At 52.6% G+C, this 23,233-nt stretch overlaps 1 protein-coding gene across 2 annotated transcripts in view; it reads right to left on the bottom strand.

The window, feature by feature from the left end:
• Positions 1 to 9,689: 9,689 nt before the first annotated feature.
• SLC39A13 (solute carrier family 39 member 13) overlaps positions 9,690 to 23,233 on the bottom strand; it is a 135,164-nt gene continuing 121,620 nt past the window's right edge. Inside the window, exons 9-12 of one of the 2 annotated variants that reach the window (XM_086959727.1) lie at positions 18,680 to 18,779; positions 12,092 to 15,474; positions 10,374 to 10,851; positions 9,690 to 10,302 (exon numbers count right to left, since the gene is read on the bottom strand). In XM_086959727.1, coding sequence (XP_086815853.1) covers positions 15,399 to 15,474; positions 18,680 to 18,779 — 176 coding nt within the window. In that variant the 3' untranslated portion in view covers positions 9,690 to 10,302; positions 10,374 to 10,851; positions 12,092 to 15,398. Of the gene's footprint in view, positions 10,852 to 12,002; positions 15,475 to 18,679; positions 18,780 to 23,233 lie in introns of both variants that reach the window. The other variant, XM_086959726.1, reaches the window with a different exon arrangement.

The following is a 23,233-nucleotide window of genomic DNA, read 5'->3' as shown; positions in this document are numbered from 1 at the left end:
GGCGGCGATGAGGGCGGTCTCGGTGCTGTGGTTGGCTCGGAATCCGGACTGTGAGGGGTCGAGGGATCCGTTCGTCTCGAGGAAGGCGGCCATCTGCTTGTTGACGGTCTTCTCGATGACTTTGGCTGGAAACGGGAGGAGCGAGATGGGGCGGTAATTCTTGAGGTCGGTGGGGTCCGCTGTTGGTTTCTTGAGTAGAGCGCTGAGTTCGGCGTGTTTCCAGCTCTCAGGGAAGATGGTGGTGTCGAAGGATGTGTTGATGATGTCTCGCAGGTGGGGTGCGATGACAGCGTCGGCCTTGTTGAAGACGTGGTGAGGGCAGGGGTCGGTCGGTGATCCGGAGTGGATGGAGTTCATCGTGCGGATGGTGTCTTCGGTGCTGATCGGGGTCCAGGCGTGGAGGGTGGTGGTGGGGGGTGGTTGTTCGGTCATGGTGTGCGTTGGTTGGTTGTTGAAGCTGCTGTGTATGTCCGCGATCTTGTTGTGGAAGTATGAAGCGAGGGAGTTGCAGAGGTCTTGCGATGGGGTGATGTCGTTGTTTCCTGCGCTGGGGTTGGAAAGCTCTTTCACGATGTTGAAGAGTTCCTTGCAGTTGTGTGCGTTGTTGTCCAACCGGTCCTTGAATGCTGTTTTCTTGGCGGCGCGGATCAGCTGGTGGTGTTTCCGGGTGGCAAGTTTGAAGGAGGTCCTGTTGTCCCGTGTCGGTTCCCTTCTCCAGACTTTCTCGAGGGCTCGGCAGTTCTTCTTGGAGCTCTTGAGTTCGTCGGTGAACCATGGGGCCTTCTTGCTGCCGGGTCTGCTAGGCGGGGTCCTCAGTGGGGCGAGTTCGTCCGCGCAGTTGCTGATCCACTTCGTGAGGTTGTCGGCGGCCTGGCTGGGGTTCGCTGAGCTGGCAGGAGGGTGCTGGCTCAGGGAGGTGGCGAGATGGTCTGCTGTGATCTTGTTCCAGCTTCTGCGGGCGGCCTGTTGCTGGTGTTGGTGGGTCGTCGTTCTCTTGAAGGTGAAGTGGACGCAGCTGTGGTCCGCCCATTGAAGCTCTGTGGCGTGGCTGAAGTCGATGTCTGTGCTGGAAGAGAAGACTGCGTCGAGTGTGTGTCTGGCGAGGTGGGTGGGGGTGGACACCAGTTGCTTGAGTCCCAGGTTGGCGAGGTTGTCGAGCAGGGTGCTGGTGTTGCGGTCGTTGTTGTTCTCCAGATGGAAGTTGAGGTCCCCCAGGAGGATGTAGTCAGCGGAGGGGAGGGCATGCGGGCTGACGAAGTCGGCGATGTCCTCGCTGAATTGCGTGCGTGGTCCAGGGGGTCGGTAGATCAGGGTGCCTCTGAGGGTGGTGTTCGGGTTGGTGTGGATCTGGAAATGCAGGTGTTCGGCGCTGGTCAGGGTGTTGTCGGTGCTGGTCGTGAGACGGATGGTGCTCCTGTGGATGATGGCGATGCCTCCTCCCATCTGGTTGGCGTTTCGGTCCCTCCGGACGATCTTGTAGCCCTCTGGGATAGCGATGGCGATGTCGGGAGCTGAAGAGGCGTTCATCCAGGTCTCCGTGAGGAAGGCAACGTCAGGGGCTGTGGCGTCTAGGAGGTTCCAGAGTTCGATGGCGTGTCTGTGGACGGAGCGGGTGTTGAGCAGGATGCACTTGAGGTGGGTGCTGCTGGAGTTCGACTTGGCGGGTGCTGGTGCGGGGCTGGTCCGGATGCAGGTGAACTTGCAGGCTTGGCAGCTGAAAGGTCCGTGGGTACGTCTTGGAGTGGCTTGATGGCAATCTGGGAGTCGGCCGGTGTTGAGAGCGGTGAGGGTGGCGGCGGAGTACGTCAGGCGGGTCGGTCGGGGTCTTCGGGGGCCAGGGGTCCTGGCGCTGGTCGCGATCCGGTCGCGGACGGGCGCAGACGGGCTTACCTTTGGCGCGCCTTCGGCGCACAATCGGCGCGTGACCGCTGCACGTTCGCACGGTCGCCATTTAAGGCGAAGTGCGCGGGTGGGCGGAGCAGCTGGGAGGCGGGAGCGGGGAGGGTACAGAAAAGAAAAAGGGGCGGGGAAAAGCGGCGGTGGCGGGAAGGGAGGGCAGAGGGCGGCGCGGTCGGCGGACAACAAGGAAGGAAAAGCAAAACACGGGGAAAGTGAAAATATACAAAACAGGCACAAATTATCGGCAAAACCAGGGCAAAACGAGAATAAAACAATACAGGCACAAATTATCGACAAAACAAAGGGCAAAAACAGCCGCAGCGGAGGCAGCCGGCAACCGGCAAACGAGGCAGCAGCGAGGCAGAAGGCAGGCAGGGGGCACACGCAGCAGCTGGTGGCCGTGCGGCGCGGGGGTGTCCCACAAGTGGGTCACACTCACCTGCGTCGCACGGTCGCCATTTAAGGCCAAGTGCGCGGGTGGGCGGAGCAGCTGGGAGGCGGGAGCGGGGAGGGTACAGAAAAGAAAAAGGGGCGGGGAAAAGCGGCGGTGGCGGGAAGGGAGGGCGGAGGGCGGCGCGGTAGGCGGACAACAAGGAAGGAAAAGCAAAACACGGGGAAAGTGAAAATATACAAAACAGGCACAAATTATCGGCAAAACCAGGGCAAAACGAGAATAAAACAATACAGGCACAAATTATCGACAAAACAAAGGGCAAAAACAGCCGCAGCGGAGGCAGCCGGCAACCGGCAAACGAGGCAGCAGCGAGGCAGAAGGCAGGCAGGGGGCACACGCAGCAGCTGGTGGCCGTGCGGAGCGGGGGTGTCCCACAAGTGGGACACCCATTGGGAAGAGGTGTGGCGCAGCGGCCAGGGCAACTGACTCCAGAACCAGGGGGCTCACAGTTCGATCCCTGGCGCCGCTGGCAGATCAGCCCAGCACCAAGTGACTCTGGGCATAGCTCGTTTAATCTTTGACGGCCCCCTGCGCCTTGACACCCTTGATTAATTGTTTGCGCTTTACAAATAATGGAAATTTACATTGCATGTCACTACAACGCGTGTCAATACAACGCTGGCATTACATTGCATGTCATTACAACGCGTAGTACTCCTACACTATCCAACACTTACCCTACTGTTGCACCCCCTGGAGTTAGAATAGTAATTTTTACCCCTACACTATCAAACAATTACCTTAAATGTGATGTAAATGTATGCGTTGTAATGTCATACATTCGATCTGGTTGCCACTGCCTGACTTCCACTGTCCTGTGGGTGCTGGTGGCAAGGTAGACGATGCTTTTAGAACGTAGTCTCAAGGCCTGTGCACGCGCGCTGTCCTTACCCAGTGTGCTGCAAGCGTACCTATGCATGGCCGGTGTCCTAGCACAGCAACTCCCCCCTGCAACATGCTGCACGTGCGGACAGCGTCACCCATAGCATGTTACAGACCTTTCCAAGGAGTGGGATCTCAGGATGCCTCCACCCCACCCCCTCTGAGGATGGAGAAGATGCCCTGTGAAGCAGGGATTCCTTCACCACATCTGTTGTCAGGCACCTATATGCTTAGTGTGAACGCCCTGGCCCGGAGGGGTATACCCAAGCACCGAAACATGCGGGTGGAGAGGAGTCTGGTCCAATGCTCGGCCTCAGGGTTTTAGTTTTGCGTTAGGGAGACACCAGGAGTGAATAGTTTGGGGTCATCTAACAGTGCAACAGAGGAAGGACAGAAATGTCGACACAGCAGACCCGGCTTCACCAAACTAGAGAAGCCACACACGTGAAACCCTACAGTGACCAGTTGCACTGGTGAAATTGAAATTGAAATTGAAAGTGTCTTATAAAGCGCACTTCTACCCGCACCGCAGGCCTCGTAGCGCTATAGACCGCTGGCGAACCCGTCCTGGCTTTCCCTGTGAGATAGTCCCTCCTGGGAGTCTCCAAGGTGAAACCAGGCATCCCCGGCGTTTGTGAGGGGCCGTTGTGGAGATGAGGCAAGCTAATGCCCAGAGTTGCCGAGTGTGATCTCTGGTTGGAGTGGGCACCGATGCGAGAATTATCGAGTCCGCTGATCCTGGTCCGAGACCCTGCCGCGTCGGGAATCGAACCCTGGTCCCGGGCCGTTCTCTGCTCTCGGGTCTGCCGCCTCCAACCAGTGAGCCACACCTCTCCACCCGAGGGCAGGATCCGGACCCCGCTGATGACGCGCCAGACTAGGTAGGTACGCGCCCATCATCTCATCCGAGTACATTCTAGGGTGACCAACCATCCGTAAATTTCACGAACAGTCCGTAATTTTGGCTGTCTGTCCGTTGTCCGTGAAGGATTCTTTAACGGACGCCATTTGTCCGTAATTTTAACCGGGCACAGCTTGCCCCCACCTCCCTTCTTGACTCCGATGCTGTATGAAAGCTCAGACCCCCAGCAGCACCGTAGAGGCACAGCGGGATGGCAACCCTCACACCTCCAGCCCTTGATGAGCTGCTAAGAGGTGCTCGAAGGTGACAGAGGGAGGGGCTGCAGGTTCAGGAGCAGGAGGCATCCATTCACACGCAAACAACCCTGAATGCGTCTTGTATCTGCTATTTAGAGGGGGGCTCACACATTCCATTTCTACCCAGGGCCCCAAACATCCTAGACTCGGCCAGATTACACCCCTGATTACACCGAGGCAGCACCTGCTTCTCTTCACCGAGCTTAATTACTGTCACTAATTTGTAAGCAAACCTCGGTTCTTCAAACATGCATAATGTAATACAATAAAGAAATGGCACAATCGCACCCACACTGATTAACTAAGTATGGAGGACAATCAGTTCAATCAGTTCTCTTAAGAGTATCTCCTGTAAGTACTGTACATCACAGTGGAGGATGGCATTTTGGACAGAGAGCCTGTCTTCTCGTTGTCTTGTGCAGGAGGGGGCGAGAAGCCCAAGATGATACTAGAATACTGCATGCCCACCCCTGTGCCCACCCTGGTGGATCCTGTCCCCCTCATGTGATGGCTCCTGCCCCGCCCCAGTGATGGCTCCTGTCCCCCCCCCCCCGCGCCTGTGATGGCTCCTGTCCCCCCCTGTGGTGGATCCTGTCTCCGCCCTGGGTGGCTTCTGTCCCAGTCCTGGAACGGCCCCTGCAGCGAGGGTGAAGTTCTTGATGGGCCTCTTCTCAAAAGGGCTCAGCTCAAAATTAATATGGAATGGTGGGCGAGTAAGTAAGTGAAGGGATGTGTGAATGGCTGGATGAATTAGTGAAAGGGTGATTGGATGAATGAAAGATTGAATAAATGGATAATGAGAGAGGATGGATGCATTGATGAGTGAGGGGAAGGATGAAGAGGAAATGTAAATAGCTGGATGTATGGGTGGAAGGGTAGCTGGATGATTGATGAGGGGAAAGACGGATGAGGGGAAGGATAAAATGGATGAGGGGAAGGAAGGATGGATGGATGGAGGGGAAGGATGGATGGATGAGGGGCAGGATAAATGAATGGGATGGATGGATGGGTGAGGGGAAGGATGGATGAGGGGAAGGATGGATGAGGGGAAGGATGATGGATGGAGGGGAAGGATGGATGGATGAGGGGCAGGATAAATGGATGGGATGGATGGATGGATGGGTGAGGGGAAGGATGGATGAAAGGAAGGATGGATGAGGGGAAGGATGATGGATGGAGGGGAAGGATGGATGGATGAGGGGAAGGATGATGGATGGAGGGGAAGGATGGATGGAGGAGGGGAAGGATAAATGGATGAGGGGTAGGATGGATGGATGGAGGGGAAGGATGGATAAATGGATGGGATGGATGGGTGAGGGGAAGGATGATGGATGAGGAGAAGGATGGATGGATGGAGGGGAAGGGGATGGATAGATGAGGGGCAGGATAAATAGATGGGATGGATGGATGGGTGAGGGGAAGGATGGATGAAAGGAAGGATGGATGAGGGGAAGGATGATGGATGGAGGGGAAGGATGGATGGATGAGGGGAAGGATGATGGATGGAGGGGAAGGATGGATGGAGGAGGGGAAGGATAAATGGATGAGGGGTAGGATGGATGGATGGAGGGGAAGGATGGATAAATGGATGGGATGGATGGGTGAGGGGAAGGATGATGGATGAGAAGGATGGATGAGGGGATGGATGACTGGAAAGGATGGATGATGAGGGGAAGGATGGATGATGAGGGGGTGGGTGAAAGGATGGATGATGAGGGGAAGGGTGGATGGATGGATGATGAGGGGGTGGTGAAAGGATGGATGGATGATGAGGGGAAGGATGGATGGATGATGAGGGGTAGGATGGATGGATGATGAGGGGATGAACAGATGGAGGGATTGATGGATGATGAGGGAAAAGGATGGATGGAGGATGAGGGGAAGGATGGATGGATGATGAGGGGATGGATGGATGGATGATGAGGGGAAGGACAGATGGATGGATGGATGATGGGTGGGTAAAAGGATGGAGAGTGGGTGAAAGGATGGATGGATAAGTAGGTGGGTGAAAGGATGGATGGATGATGAGTGGGCGGAAAAAGGATGGATGGTGGATGATGAGTGGGTGGGTGAAAGGATGGGTGGATGATGAGTGGGTGGGTGAAAGGATGGGTGGATGATGAGTGGGTGGGTGAAAGGATGGGTGGATGATGAGTGGGTGGGTGAAAGGATGGATGGATGAGTGGGTGGGTGGATGGTGGGTGGGTGGGTGAAAGGATGGATCAGTGGATTGGATGGTGGGTGGGTGAAAGGATGGATGAGTGGGTGGATGGTGGGTGGGTGAAAGGATGGATGAGTGGGTGGGTGGATGATGGGGGTAGGTGGATGAGTGAAATGATGGATAGATTGATGGATTGATAAGTGCAAGGGTGAATGAATGGACATATGAGTGAAAGGGTGGGTGTAAGGTTGGATGAGTGAGTGAAAGGGAGGGTAGATGGACAAAAGGATGAATCGATGTGTGAAGGAGTGAAATGATAGATGGATGAGTGATAGGGGCAATGGATGGATTCATGAGTGGATGAGTAGATGGATGGATGGTGGGTGGGTGGGTGGGTGGGTGGATGGATGGATGGAAGGAAGGCTAAGTGAAAGGGTCGATGGAGAGAGAAAGGGAGGATGGATGGATGACTGAAAGGGTGGATCGGTGGAAGGATCAGTGACTGGGTGGATGGATGAATAGGTGAAAGGATGGCTGGAAAGGTGAATGGATGAGTGAATGGATGGATGGGATGAAGAGTGGATGGATAAGTGTACAGCTGGATAGGGTGAAAGGGTGGATGGATGGATGGATAATGGAGGATGAGTGAAAGGATGGATGAGGGGATGGATGAAGGGATGGATGAGTGAAATGATAGATGGAAGGATACATGATGAATAGGTTTGCAAACGGTTGAATATGTTTGGAAATGGCTGGGCTTACTTATATACTATTGCGCGACCTCTGATGTGTCTGTAAAACATACCTATTGTCCTGAATTTGTGTCCTGAATTTTGACCCTTTATCCTGTATTTTTACACTCACCGTCCTGAATTTGCACCAATGCCAGTTGGTCACCCTAGTGCATTCATGCAACTTGATGCCAGGAGGTTTATCTGCCTCGTGCAGGGGTTCTGTTCTTCTTATTGGTTTCTGTCTACGCATTGAAATCAGACAACAGTCCTTAGCGCCTCTCAGCCACCCGTCGCCTGCTGCTCCCGGTGTTGCACCGCCCTGTGAGTGTGAGGATGGTGTGAGGTTACTTCTGCTGCGGCCACCGTTCCTTACTCCCACTGTGTGTTGGGATGTGTCTGGCGCCATCCATGCTGTGAGGTTCGGTATACAACGTCCCCCTGCTCACAAGAGAAGTGAACCCACCTGGCCAATGCTGGTGAGTGACAGACTGAAACCTCAAAGCAGACGTGAGCAGAGTTTACCTTTGGTTTTTACAAGTCAAAGACGCATTTGACTTACTCGGAGAAGGTACCTTTGTGAAACGGAGCTGACACGTGGTTCCATGTGTAACACGCGGAGCCACTTCTGGCACTTTAGCAAAAAGCTCTTTGCAAGCTGGGGTTTGAGCGCATAAAGAAACCGTTACAACCAAAACTACAAGCCCCATAAGGCCCCTCGCAGCTGGCTGCAAAGAAAGATGCAAGTTGGTGTCCATTGTCGTAGCGCCAAAGCGCAGACCTGTGAAGTGCAACATCAGATGTAGCGCCTGGCTGCTGCCTCCTCCTCTTGCAGGCGGGTCCGCTGTGTCCCATCCCCAGAGGTCAAGGAGGACAGAGGGTCTCCGGATTCTTGGCTCTGGCCTCGTCTCCTCCTGGCAGGTTTACTTCCTATGGTCCGATCCGAGCTTAGGTTTCACTGTCAGCCTTTGTTGAAGCTCTAACACACCCCAAACCGCAGCCTGGTGAAACTCAAGGTTAGGGGGCCTGGTGACGGGGGGGGGGGGGGGGGGGGGGGGGGGGGGGGGGGACAGCGCTCTCCTGTGTGAACCCCAGGACTCCTGAAAGGGCCAGGATCGGATTGTTCTTAATGCCACCGGAATCTAAGGAGGGAGCTATAAATGACTGCGCTATATTATTGCACCAATTTATACAGAGAGGAAAGGTCGCCGCCTTTAAGCCGTCTGTCCTAAGGTCATGCTACTTTGGAACTGTACATGTGTCCGGGATAACACGCAAGGGGCACACCGGTGCTTATGAAAGAAGGGGCGAGCCACAGAACGCTCGAGCCGGGTGTCTGGTCTGGCTCGGCTCGAGATCCTCATGAGCCCTCGAGCCCAAAAAGAGCCGAGCTTTAATGTGCCTCGAACCCCAGGCGCCAAGAATGAAAGAACACGCATGAACCCTTGACATGAAACGTGGCTGGGAAAGAGGTGTCCGCCTGGAGGCTGGTGTCAAAGTCCGGGATCTTCCCGGCTCGACCAAACTGGTCAATCTTAGGCAAATATTTCTTCTCCCCGTGCTCGCTGTTTTTGTCTTTTCCTTCGTGCATCTGTGAGCACAAGGTGCGTCTCCACCGGCCCCGCTCTCGGGTCTGATATGAATAGACTATAATGCTGCTGTATGTAGAGATATCGACAGCATACAGGGTGCACCCGACACCTGACGTGCAAGGTGATTCACCAATGGCATTGGGAGGGGGGGGGGGGGCGGGGGGGGGCATGAACACTTAAGTTTGTTTAAAAACAGCCCCTTTTAATAAATGCCTCTCAATGCAGTGAACCAATCTGATGCCCTGAGCTCAAACGCTTCTGCATGTTAAAGAGACAGACTTGTTTTTAACATTCTGAAGATTCTTTATCCTATTTGTATATGGTGTTCGGCACGAGGACTCTGAAACACACATGTCCAGGGCTCGGCTCGTGGTTGGGCGTTTAGAGCCAGACTCTGCTGGCCCCCCCACCTCGAATTTATGAACATAAAAGACAAGGTCTGGGAACGAACCAGGCCTCCGAAGGTCCAGGCCCCTCTCTCTGTCCCGGTTTGTTCAGGAGTTTAAAGCAGGTAGAGCACCTCTCTTCTTTGTAATTAAGGATCGGATGAACTCTGTCCTCGGGTCAGCCCCACACAGATGAGACTCTTTGCCTTCTCTCACTGGGGAACTGCAGTGGTCACTGAGGCCCTCTGAGGCCCCTGGAGGGGAGGTGTGCTCTATCCAAGGATGCCAAACAGCTGCAAAGGACACATGATGTACCCGAGCTTCCCACACACTGCCTCTGCTGTCCCAGACACATCACTGCAGCCACTCACCTCACTGCAGGGGGCGGGGACACAGCCGGAGTCTGAAAGAAAGAGATCCAAGCAATTTATAAGAAACATTTTATTGGGTCTTTAGAAGACTCGGTGCAAAAGGCAGAACATGAACAATAAACATCTCAAAGGAACACTCGTACAAAAGTGTATCTCAAAATAAAACATCTCTCCATCTTTACATCCGCAAGCATCCTACGAGGGACATTAGTCCGCCACCCAGGGACGGACGCAGGGGTGGGATCCCTGTACCTGGCCTGTGCGTCACCCCGCCCATCCGGAACTGCACCCTGGTACCATATGATGGGGGTCAACAACATAAGAAGGTGGGCTCTGGCAATGCAACACTAGTCTTGTGTGCTTCAACGAAGGGAGCGCAGGAGCTAACAACGCATGACTGAGGCTGTGTGGCCAATGCAGGGAGTGCAGGAGCTAACAACGCATGACTGACGCGGTGTGGCAAACGCAGGGAGCGCAGGAGCTAACAACGCATGACTGAGGCTGTGTGTCCAACACAGGGCATGCAGGAGCTAACAACGCATGACTGAGGCTGTGCGGCCAAAGCAGGGAGCGCAGGAGCTATCAACGCATGACTGGCGCGCGGTGTCCAACACCGGGCATGCAGGAGCTAACAACGCATGACTGAGGCTGTGTGGCCAATGCAGGAGCTAACAACGCATGACTGACGCTGTGTGGCTAACGCAGGAACTAACAATGCATGACCCTCTGGGTCCCACACAAGCAGTGCAGGAGCTAACAACGCATGACTGAGGCTGTGAGGCCAATTCAGGGAGTGCAGGAGCTAACAACGCATGACTGAGGCTGTGAGGCCAATGCAGGGAGTGCAGGAGCTAACAACGCATGACTGAGGCTGTGTGGCCAATGCAGGGAGTGCAGGAGCTAACAACGCATGACTGAGGCTGTGTGGCTAATGCAGGGAGTGCAGGAGCTAACAACGCATGACTGAGGCTGTGTGGCCAATGCAGGGAGTGCAGGAGCTAACAATGCATGACTGAGGCTGTGGCCAATGCATGGAGTGCAGGAGCTAACAACGCATGACTGAGGCTGTGTGGCCAATGCAGGGAGTGGAGGAGCTAACAATGCATGACTGAGGCTGTGGCCAATGCATGGAGTGCAGGAGCTAACAACGCATGACTGAGGCTGTATGGCCAATGCAGGGAGTGGAGGATGGGTAATGCTACACTGGCCCTGTGTGTCTAATAAAAGTAGTGTGGGATCTCGTAATTCAACACCAGCTTTGTGTGTTTCAACAAAGAGAGTGCAGGAGCTAACAGCACATGACTGACCCTGTGGGTCCAACCCAAGCAGTGCAGGAGCTAACAACGCATGACTGACACTGTGTCCAATGCAGGGATTGCAGGAGCTAACAACGCATGACTGACGCTGTGTGACAATGCAGGGAGTACAGGAGCTAACAATGCATGACTGACACTGTGTCCAATGCAGGGATTGCAGGAGCTAACAACGCATGACTGACGCTGTGTGTCCAAAACAGGGATTGCAGGAGCTAACAACGATTGACTGACGCTGTGTGACAATGCAGGAGCTAACAACGCATGACTGACGCTGTGTGACAATGCAGGGAGTACAGGAGCTAACAATGCATGACTGACACTGTGTCCAATGCAGGGATTGCAGGAGCTAACAACGCATGACTGACGCTGTGTGTCCAAAACAGGGATTGCAGGAGCTAACAACGATTGACTGACGCTGTGTGACAATGCAGGAGCTAACAACGCATGACTGACGCTGTGTGGCAAAAACAGGGATTGCAGGAGCTAACAACGCATGACTGACGCTGTGTGGCAAAAACAGGGATTGCAGGAGCTAACAACGCATGACTGACGCTGTGTGTCCAAAACAGGGATTGCAGGAGCTAACAACGCATGACTGATGCTGTGTGACAATGCAGGAGCTAACAACGCATGACTGACGCTGAGTGACAATGCAGGGAGTACAGGAGCTAACAATGCATGACTGACACTGTGTCCAATGCAGGGATTGCAGGAGCTAACAACGCATGACTGACGCTGTGTGTCCAAAACAGAAATTGCAGGAGCTAACAACGCATGACTGACGCTGTGTGACAATGCAGGAGCTAACAACGCATGACTGATGCTGTGTGACAATGCAGGGAGTACAGGAGCTAACAACGCATGACTGACGCTGTGTGGCCAATGCAGGGAGTGCAGGAGCTAACAATACATGACTGACACTGTGTCCAATGCAGGGAGTGCAGGACGGGTAATGCAACACTGGCCCAGTGTGTCTAATAAAAGTAGTGTAAGATCTGGCAATGCAACACCAGCCCTGTATGTCCAACACTGGGAGAACAGGATCAGGGTGCGAAAGGTCTGACGGGCATGACTCGTCCTGTGAAACCAACACTGGGAGCCAGGATCTGACAACGCATAACTCGTCCTGTGAGTCCAACACAGGAAAAGCAGATCTGAAAACATAACTCGCCAGATTAGGCCCAACACAGGGAATGCAGGTTCTGACAATGCAACACTGGTCCTGTAGGTGCAGGATCTAAGAATGCACGCCTCGTCCTGTGGGTCCAATGCAGCAGGTGCAGGATCTGGCGTGTGACAGGCCCGGTCTGTCAATCACGCACAGTGCAGGATCTGACAATGCACCACTGACATTGTATCCAAAACGAGGAGAGCAGCTTCTGACAGCACAGCTTGGGTATCCAAACCACGGAGAAAAATGCACGCTGACAAGTGTGCCTGTGAACAACATATGAAAAAATGCATGGCTGTCCCTGGGTATCCCACACATGAGCAATGCAGCCTCATACAATGAAACAAGAGGCTGCGCCTCGCATTACTGTGAGAACAGAACCCATGAGCCCGGAAAGCTTGTGCAGAGTGCTGTACGGGCAGGCTACAGTACTGCATAACACAGCGTTCACCTCTTACTACAGCGGGAACGGCTCTCTGCAGAACATGATAGAAAGGACTGTAGGACTGGATGGAACACGGTACATTACGCTCGATCCCACCATGCACGGCGGGTTGTGCATTGTACGGGCAGAACAGGACCCGCTCCATGCACACCCGAGGCAGATCTGATTGTTACTGAGCGAAGAGGACTCCACAGGCCAGAACACACTGGGATCATTCAACTCTGCAGTACAGAAGCGACGGTGGCCTGTACGGGAAGAGTAGGACCCTGATGGTGCATGACACAGAGAGCTGTATGAGCACCATCATGACAGCCTCAACTCTTCGTAACAGGATCAAGAGGACTTTCTAGCACATGAAAATGGTGAGTACGCCCGAGACTCGACTGGTGCAGCACCTGCGTATGACCCCAGTCCATGGGTATACGACCAGTCTGGGGCGAGGGTTTCTGAGCCCTGTATGTGACAGGGGTGTCAGACCTTGGGTGCAAGACAAGGGGGTGGGCTGAGCCTTTGGGTGAAATGTCAGCATGTGACAGGGTGCAAGACTAATCTGGGGTGGGTTTTCTGAGCCCTTTGGGTAAAAGGCCAGCATGTGGTGGGAAATGACAATTGGATAGAGGGCGAGGAGGAGAACCCAACCCTTGAGTGAGGAGCTTGTAGTAAGAGAACAGCAACTGGGCAAACCCCCCTGCAGGTGTCCGAGCTGTGAGTGGCTGTCCTGTGGGTGCACACCTCCTACTGTCCGTCAATAACAGTCCCTGTGAGGCACGCTAGCCTGCAGTCAGGCAAGTGTATGGCATAGGCTATTGCGCTCCAGCCCAGAAATATAAACATTCTTCTTAGGTTGAATGGTCTCATATTTATAAGTCTATAAGCAGCATTCGCCCTCTGGTCATGTACACTCATACCCAGAGAGCCGCCCGGGTTCTCTGCTCCCCACACTTGTAACCAAGCTCCCAACACACGCTCGGGTCTTCGGACTCACACCTGAGGTAATAAAACAGGCGGTGCTACCAGCATAAGACGACTGGGGCATGGATTGCAAGGTACTGGGTACAAACTAGTGGACACTGTATAAGGTCTGAGTGAGTGGTATAAGGTCATGTCAGTAGCATGGCTGAAGTATACATAAACCTGTGACGCACAACCGTACCGAGTCCATGGCTGGAGAGAGTGTGTGCGTGTGTGTGGTATAACCATGCACACAAGTGGGCAGTGTGCCAACCTCGTATGTGGCTGGTGTAGGGCAACACACTAGTTGCATGGCTTAAGAGTGCATGGTAGCGCTGCCCACCTGTGGGCACGCATGACTGTAGTGCGCAGGATAGTGCAGTATGCCAGAGGGCCCTGTGCAGGACTGAAGTACTTGCAGCAGCGGCCTGCGCTGGTAAGAGTGGTGGGACTGTGGAGGGGGTGGGGGGAGTTCGGGGGAAGGGGGGATTTCGACAAACGACGAGGGAACATTTATTATTTACTCAATTTTCGCTCATGGTAGTCTGTCGAATCCCCCGCCCAACCCAGCCCCACTGCTCCTACCTGCACGGGCTGCACCGGAATACTTGTGTGTTCAAGGTTACAAATGAATGGACAGGGCACACGGCCAGAGTCTGTATGTAGAAAGCTACACAACACTGCACATTATAATAAACTGCATAGCAGTTGGCACAGTGCATGGTTGTAGTGTATATGTGGTAGATGCTGCACACGAGTAGGCACTGTGCATGACTGGCACGTGTTTTAAAGCTTTATATGAGCATGTGTTGTACATAGGCAAAGTATATGTGATATAACGCTGCATTCCTGTTGGATTGTGCATAGCTAGAGTGTATGTGTGCGCTATAGGCATGCACACAAGTTGACACTGTGCATGGTCTCAGTTTGGTACACAGCTGTACATATGTATGCGTGGTTCACAGCCAAAGTGTACGGGATAGAATGCTGGATACTAGTTGGTACTGTGCGTGGCCGGACTTCGTGTGTGTGTGTATCATGACCAGAGCTTGGCATAAAGCTGAACCTTAAGTATGCATGGCACACATGGCCGAAGAGTGTCTATTATAATAAGGCAGGCCAGTGGGCACACTGTCGCTATGGCATAAGGAGAGAACCAATGGCCCCAGTGTGAGGCCTGACTGAGCGTCCTGCAGTGCTGCACAACTGTCGGTCCAGATGCGTGCGCCGTGCACAGTGTTTGCATTGCGGTGTAGACTGTAATGTCCGCCAGAGAGGCCTGCAGGAGTTCCATGTGGTGCACATTTGAATACTGAGCAGATACTCATTGTCTCGTCAAGCAAATGGCTAACATAGCCCAGGGGTGGCTCTCTGCTTTGGCGATGGTCCTTCACGTGCAAGGTGCTGCTGTTCACTACTAGCTCCTGGTTCCGTGAATGGTTCTCTCTGGCATGGTTAAAGTGCAGCGCTGGCACAACTCCTGGTTCTGGAGTCCCAAGGCACGTCTCTCTGTTGCTGCTCATGCACTGCTGTCCTCTATGTCAGTTCCTGGCTCCGAGTGGCTTGTAAAGCTCTCTTTTGGCCGGTGAAAGTGCACAACTGTTACAGTTCCTGGTTCCGCAGGAGCACCAGAAAGCCTCAGTTCTGGCACAGATGAAGGTCCTGCCTGGGTAGGGAGGTCGTATCCCGGTGATCCATGCAGCTTGTGGAAGATGGTAATATTCCAGAGGGGTTTCATCAATCGGGTATAAAGCACACTTGCTCGCACGCTCTCTCTCTCTATATATATTATACTTTAGGTTTAAATTAGTGTTTCTTATTGCTATGTAACAGTCAGGTAGCCACTTAAAGTCCACAAGTAGCAGACAGGTCCCACGGAGGTCATCCCACGCTGAGAGATAGCAGTACCATCACCAGCACGCCGGCGCAGAGCAGGCAGACCTGCAGCAGGGAGTACCTGAGGAGGAGCAAGCACAAGAGTTAGGAACCAGCTTCCTACGAGGTGACTCTACCTGCGAGAAACCTACCACGCTATGACCCGTGTAGTACACCTCCCAACCTCCTGTCACTACACAATGAGACACACTGTCTTATGACCCTACCACGTGCCTTTTCACGTGAGTGAATCCACTCAACGGCTGGAAAAGGTTGAGGATGGTGGGTTCAGGGCTGGATACCCTGCGGGTTTGGACACATTCCCCAGCAGACATGTTTAAGGGTATCCACTAACACCTCTCCAAGCCCTCCCCACACTGGAATGTGTCAATAATGTAGTTTTGACAAGGGCAGTTGTAAAACCTTTTCAGGGATAAGATGAGACCCCCCCACACACACACACTTTCTCTTAAAATGTGCGCATAGGGAAAGGAGCTGCTCAATGAGGTAAGATTCTCCCCTTGGCGGAAAAAAAAAATGTTTGAACAAGTGGATCTGTAAATATTTAATATTTGCTCATGCTAAGGTGCACTTCACAAATGTTTGCTCGAAATATGCCTGGAAATCTGTAACTTTTGCAGCTTTCCAGGCCTACTGCTCAAACTTTGAGAACATCAGATCATCCCTTGAATATGAAAGTTAAGGCCGATGCCAAATTGCAATCCATTAAAAGATTTTAGAAATCTTAGCGAGGGAATGTGAATTGTCAATCTTTAAAGTTAATCAACCCTAAACGAGTCCCTGCTTTATTACATGGAGCAATAGCTCTCTCAGGAAAGTTTATAAAAGGCCTGGATACATTTACCCAGATCTAGTCCTGTCAAGCTTCAGCAACACTCCTACTTCAGAATGGACACAGGAGGACCGCAAAGCAATGTTTTTGTCACTAAAGGAGAGAGACCAAGATAAAAGTCAATGAGTCTTCCAACATTTCTCATCACTCGCGGTGTAAACTGAACCCTCCTACGTGGGTCACCTGCTTAGAGCTTACTGCGCCTGAGCCCCTGGTAGCATCGACAACTATGTCGATTAGTTTCATAAACGGATCACCGGTGTTCCATATCCGATCCTTCCTGTGACGCGCTTTATTTCCCTTCCTGTGTAGTCCTTTGTTTCCCAGCGCTCTACTCCATCGCTCCTTGGGATACAACAGGACCTGGCCAAGAGGAAATCTAAAAAAACTGGAGCGCTCCCGGGCGCTCACTACAATTCTGCAGATAAATACACTATAAGCAAGAATCTAACAGTCACAAAATCCTTTCAAGCAATGCCTGGACTAAATATGATCAAGAACGGATTCTTGCTCCCAAAAAATCCCACTAAACAAATGTTTGAAGGGTACAATTCTTTGGCCCACCCTGAAGCGATGACTTACTCGACTGGCCCTACACGAATCCTTTGTTCTGACTTAACTGACTTCTTCTAAGAGTAGATCGCACATCTTTTGTCCTCCTCGTCCTCTGTTCCTGATGCTCTATCGATTCTTGACACATTGGCATCTTCCTTGCACCCAAGTTACTCTCTTGGTCTGCATATACTGCGGTAACTGTGGCTTTTTTTCAAAGTTTTATTCAAGTTCTTACGCCCCTCTTCTCCATCCAAGCTCTGTATGAATTCTAAGGGCCGTGGCCCTGGGGTATCACCTGTCATAACTTTAATTTGTTACACCTCATATCAACCAGCCAGGTGCCAGGCTTCTGCAAAACAGCTTTGGTTATTCGACTTCAAGAAATCTCCCATAAACCCAGCGATTCTGGCAGATTATCATCTAAAATCCCGTCTGCCGGCGACGGACAAAATCACGGAGAGCTATGTTGACGCCCAGCGTTCAAGTTATACTGAAAAGAAAGCTGCTCTTGACATCCACCGGTCTGGATTCCATCGCACCCTCCGCACTGGGACCCTGTTATCAGCCACCAGTAATGACACCCGCAGGATTTGGGATTCTGGGGGCTCTGCGGCCCTTCTACTCGATCTCTCAGCGGCTTCCGACACAGTCCTGCAGTAGACTCTCTTAGACAGGCTCAGCGCCGTTGGATTGCTAGACAATGTACTTGGTTGGTTCAAACCTTATTTTAGTTTGATGTTACAGGCTGTCCATCTGCTTCCATACCAGTCGTCCAATCAACGGCTCAGTTAAGGGGTTCCTCCTTGAGCCCCCACTCTCTTCAATTTGCATGCAGCATCTTTGGCTAATGTTACTGCCCCTTTTGGGTTTCAATTTTACTGCTAAGCCGACAGCAATTGATTATTCTGTGCCTGGAAAGGAGACAGTGTACCACCCAAAGTCGGTTTACACAGTGTTTGAAATCTGTGGGATGGATGCCAAATCTTTGAGCCTCAATGCAAACTAGTCTGAGGTCGTAGTGTGTGTTAACCCTTCCACCTGGTCTTATTGGAGCCTCCATGTCTTGCACGTGTCCATTGACGGGCAGCAGGATAATGTTTATTGGGAAAATTGGACCCTTTGTGCCTAGTTCCTCCAAGAAAGCCCCAGTCAAAGGGCTCATTCCTGGCAGACTCGACTACTATAACTCGCTGAATGTCAGGCTCTCATCGCGTCCACTGCACAGACAAACTTATTCCTAACGTGGCTGCCAGACTGATTTTAGGGCTTCCTAAATATTCTAGTTTTTTCTCCCATCTCATTAATCATCATTAGCTTATGGTTCATAAAGGCTCTTTTTAAAGCTTTGAACTTTTGCCACAAAGTCGTTCATGGCATGAGGCTTCCCAGCAACACAGCTTCCCTGGCTGCCTGTTACTATCCCACCAGACTGTTGCTTAATATGCTGCTTTTCTCAAAGAACACGTGCCAGTGGCTACGCTCTATCTTTACGGCACAGGCTTTGAACAGCTCTCCTCCAGCTACCCCCACCTGATATACTTTTGTAAATCCTTGAAAACTCACCTATTCCAGTGGTAAGTCTCTTGTTTGCCCCTTTTTCCATCTCTAGAGCCAGGTTACCCTTCGGTATTTGTCCCCTTTCTAAAACTCAAATCAAATGAATGAATAAATGGCTTTGTTATGTGGCATCCTAGACACCTTCTCCCCCGCAGGCATTTGCAAGGCCTTACTTCACCCTCTCGACAAGGCGCCGCTTTGGTTTTAGGAACACATAGGGCCATACAGAGACCAGTAAACATGACAAGCTGCGAACAGCCAGTGACACTGACATCACACCATCCTTCATGGAATTTGCAGAGCAGCTCACCGCAAAACTTACCAGGGGTTCTTCTCCTCCAAAAGATCAGGCACAACGTTCACCAGCGCAATATACAGAAATCCCCCGGATGTGAATGGCAGAATCCAAGCTACAGTTTCACCTGCATGAAGAGAAGAGACGCACTATTAGTACTTGGGGGACAGTAGGGTCGGAGAGGAGGGGTGGCGAGGATTTAACCCCCCCCCCCCTTATAGGTGCACATGCTTAGAGTGAGCAGAAGGTGTAGTACTACAGTCTGTGTTTTCACTTAACAGATGAGTCGTAGTCTTGGGTCTCTTCAACGGAACCAGGTGGACCCACGCACATGTCAATGATTAACAAAAGGAACTCCATCACTCCGAAGAGTATGTCCCCAGGACGCCTTACAGGATCCATTGAAGGACCCGGGAGCTCCATCACTCTGAAGAGTATGTCCCCAGGACGCCTTCCATGATCCATGTAAGGACGCGGGAGCTCCATCACTCTGAAGAGTATGTCCCCAGGACACCTTACAGGATCCATTGAAGGACCCGGGAGCTCCATCACTCTGAAGAGTATGTCCCCAGGACGCCTTCCATGATCCATGTAAGGACGCGGGAGCTCCATCACTCTGAAGAGTATGTCCCCAGGACACCTTACAGGATCCATGTAAGGACGCGGGAGCTCCATCACTCTGAAGAGTATGTCCCCAGGACGCCTTACAGGATCCATGTAAGGACGCAGGAGCTCCATCACTCTGAAGAGTATGTCCCCAGGACGTCTTACAGGATCCATGTAAGGACGCAGGAGCTCCATCAGTCTGAAGAGTATGTCCCCAGGACGCCTTACACGATCCATGTAAGGACGCGGGAGCTCCATCACTCTGAAGAGTATGTCCCCAGGACACCTTACAGGATCCATGTAAGGACGCGGGAGCTCCATCACTATGAAGAGTATGTCCCCAGGACACCTTACAGGATCCATGTAAGGACGCGGGAGCTCCATCACTCCGAAGAGTATGTCCCCAGGACGCCTTACAGGATCCATGTAAGGACGCGGGAGCTCCATCACTCCGAAGAGTATGTCCCCAGGACGCCTTACAGGATCCATGTAAGGACGCGGGAGCTCCATCACTCCGAAGAGTATGTCCCCAGGACACCTTACAGGATCCATGTAAGGACGCGGGAGCTCCATCACTCCGAAGAGTATGTCCCCAGGACGCCTTACAGGATCCATGTAAGGACGCAGGAGCTCCATCACTATCAAGAGTATGTCCCCAGGACACCTTACAGGATCCATGTAAGGACGCGGGAGCTCCATCACTCCGAAGAGTATGTCCCCAGGACGCCTTACAGGATCCATGTAAGGACGCGGGAGCTCCATCACTCCGAAGAGTATGTCCCCAGGACGCCTTACAGGATCCATGTAAGGACGCGGGAGCTCCATCACTCCGAAGAGTATGTCCCCAGGACACCTTACAGGATCCATGTAAGGACGCGGGAGCTCCATCACTCTGAAGAGTATGTCCCCAGGACGCCTTCCATGATCCATGTAAGGACGCGGGAGCTCCATCACTCCGAAGAGTATGTCCCCAGGACGCCTTCCATGATCCATGTAAGGACGCGGGAGCTCCATCACTCTGAAGAGTATGTCCCCAGGACACCTTACAGGATCCATGTAAGGACGCGGGAGCTCCATCACTCTGAAGAGTATGTCCCCAGGACGCCTTACAGTATCCATGTAAGGACGCGGGAGCTCCATCACTCTGAAGAGTATGTCCCCAGGACGCCTTACAGTATCCATGTAAGGACGCGGGAGCTCCATCACTCTGAAGAGTATGTCCCCAGGACGCCTTCCATGATCCATGTAAGGACGCGGGAGCTCCATCTCTCTGAAGAGTATGTCCCCAGGACGCCTTACAGGATCCATGTAAGGACGCGGGAGCTCCATCACTCTGAAGAGTATGTCCCCAGGACGCCTTACAGGATCCATTTAAGGACGCGGGAGCTCCATCACTCTGAAGAGTATGTCCCCAGGACACCTTACAGGATCCATGTAAGGACGCGGGAGCTCCATCACTCTGAAGAGTATGTCCCCAGGACACCTTACAGGATCCATTTAAGGACGCGGGAGCTCCATCACTCTGAAGAGTATGTCCCCAGGACGCCTTCCATGATCCATGTAAGGACGCGGGAGCTCCATCACTCCGAAGAGTATGTCCCCAGGACGCCTTCCATGATCCATGTAAGGACGCGGGAGCTCCATCACTCTGAAGAGTATGTCCCCAGGACACCTTACAGGATCCATGTAAGGACGCGGGAGCTCCATCACTCTGAAGAGTATGTCCCCAGGACGCCTTACAGTATCCATGTAAGGACGCGGGAGCTCCATCACTCTGAAGAGTATGTCCCCAGGACGCCTTACAGTATCCATGTAAGGACGCGGGAGCTCCATCACTCTGAAGAGTATGTCCCCAGGACGCCTTCCATGATCCATGTAAGGACGCGGGAGCTCCATCTCTCTGAAGAGTATGTCCCCAGGACGCCTTACAGGATCCATGTAAGGACGCGGGAGCTCCATCACTCTGAAGAGTATGTCCCCAGGACGCCTTACAGGATCCATTTAAGGACGCGGGAGCTCCATCACTCTGAAGAGTATGTCCCCAGGACACCTTACAGGATCCATGTAAGGACGCGGGAGCTCCATCACTCTGAAGAGTATGTCCCCAGGACACCTTACAGGATCCATTTAAGGACGCGGGAGCTCCATCACTCTGAAGAGTATGTCCCCAGGACACCTTACAGGATCCATGTAAGGACGCGGGAGCTCCATCACTCTGAAGAGTATGTCCCCAGGACACCTTACAGGATCCACGTAAGGACGCGGGAGCTCCATCACTCCGAAGAGTATGTCCCCAGGACGCCTTCCATGATCCATGTAAGGACGCGGGAGCTCCATCACTCTGAAGAGTATGTCCCCAGGACACCTTACAGGATCCATGTAAGGACGCGGGAGCTCCATCACTCTGAAGAGTATGTCCCCAGGACACCTTACAGGATCCATGTAAGGACGCGGGAGCTCCATCACTCTGAAGAGTATGTCCCCAGGACGCCTTCCATGATCCATGTAAGGACGCGGGAGCTCCATCACTCTGAAGAGTATGTCCCCAGGACGCCTTACAGTATCCATGTAAGGACGCGGGAGCTCCATCACTCTGAAGAGTATGTCCCAAGGACACCTTACAGGATCCATGTAAGGACGCGGGAGCTCCATCACTCTGAAGAGTATGTCCCCAGGACGCCTTCCATGATCCATGTAAGGACGCGGGAGCTCCATCACTCTGAAGAGTATGTCCCCAGGACGCCTTCCATGATCCATGTAAGGACGCGGGAGCTCCATCACTCTGAAGAGTATGTCCCCAGGACGCCTTCCATGATCCATGTAAGGACGCGGGAGCTCCATCACTCTGAAGAGTATGTCCCCAGGACGCCTTACAGGATCCATGTAAGGACGCGGGAGCTCCATCACTCTGAAGATGATGTCCCCAGGACGCCTTACAGGATCCATTTAAGGACGCGGGAGCTCCATCACTCTGAAGAGTATGTCCCCAGGACGCCTTACAGGATCCATTTAAGGACGCGGGAGCTCCATCACTCTGAAGAGTATGTCCCCAGGACGCCTTACAGTATCTATGTAAGGACGCGGGAGCTCCATCACTCTGAAGAGTATGTCCCCAGGACACCTTACAGGATCCATGTAAGGACGCGGGAGCTCCATCACTCTGAAGAGTATGTCCCCAGGACGCCTTCCATGATCCATGTAAGGACGCGGGAGCTCCATCACTCTGAAGAGTATGTCCCCAGGACACCTTACAGGATCCATGTAAGGACGCGGGAGCTCCATCACTCTGAAGAGTATGTCCCCAGGACGCCTTACAGGATCCATGTAAGGACGCGGTAGCTCCATCACTCTGAAGAGTATGTCCCCAGGACGCCTTACAGGATCCATGTAAGGACGCGGTAGCTCCATCACTCTGAAGAGTATGTCCCTAGGACGCCTTACATGATCGAAGTTGTCTTGAATTGATACAAAACGCGAAGAATGGGAAGTCGCGATTGATAACAATACTGTTGAGGGAAGTGGATTGCGCGTCCAAGGGGTCCGAGAAACAGTGCCGAACCAGAGCGCATCAATACACATCCAAACACGATGGTGGAATAAAAACTATCTAACAATGGTGTTGATGCCCATGCGCACTATCACCGAAGGGAGGAGTTACCTACCTCGTGACTGGAAAGACTTCTTTGAAGAAAAACAACCTCCAAACATCCGGACCCAACACCAGACGGCGAGCTATACACAGCATGTGATCTACAGCTCACATGCCTCAAACAAACCTTTTTTAGAAGTATCACACATTCTGTCCTCACTAAATCCAGTAAATGTTGAAAAAACAACGAGCTCAGGGAGACTCATTGTCACACGACGTGCGGTAGAAAATCTGAGGGACTTGCCTCTCTGTGAAGTGTGCTAAAGGGTGCTCGAGCCTAATTGGTTGTGTTTCAACTTAGGTTCTTTTTTTACAAAAGTACAAGA

This window comes from Lissotriton vulgaris, chromosome 2_2 (genome assembly GCF_964263255.1).
Source record: "Lissotriton vulgaris chromosome 2_2, aLisVul1.2, whole genome shotgun sequence".
Lineage (NCBI taxonomy): Eukaryota > Metazoa > Chordata > Amphibia > Caudata > Salamandridae > Lissotriton > Lissotriton vulgaris.
The sequence above is the reverse complement of the archived record's forward strand: the minus strand, read 5'-3'. Positions and strand labels throughout refer to the sequence as shown.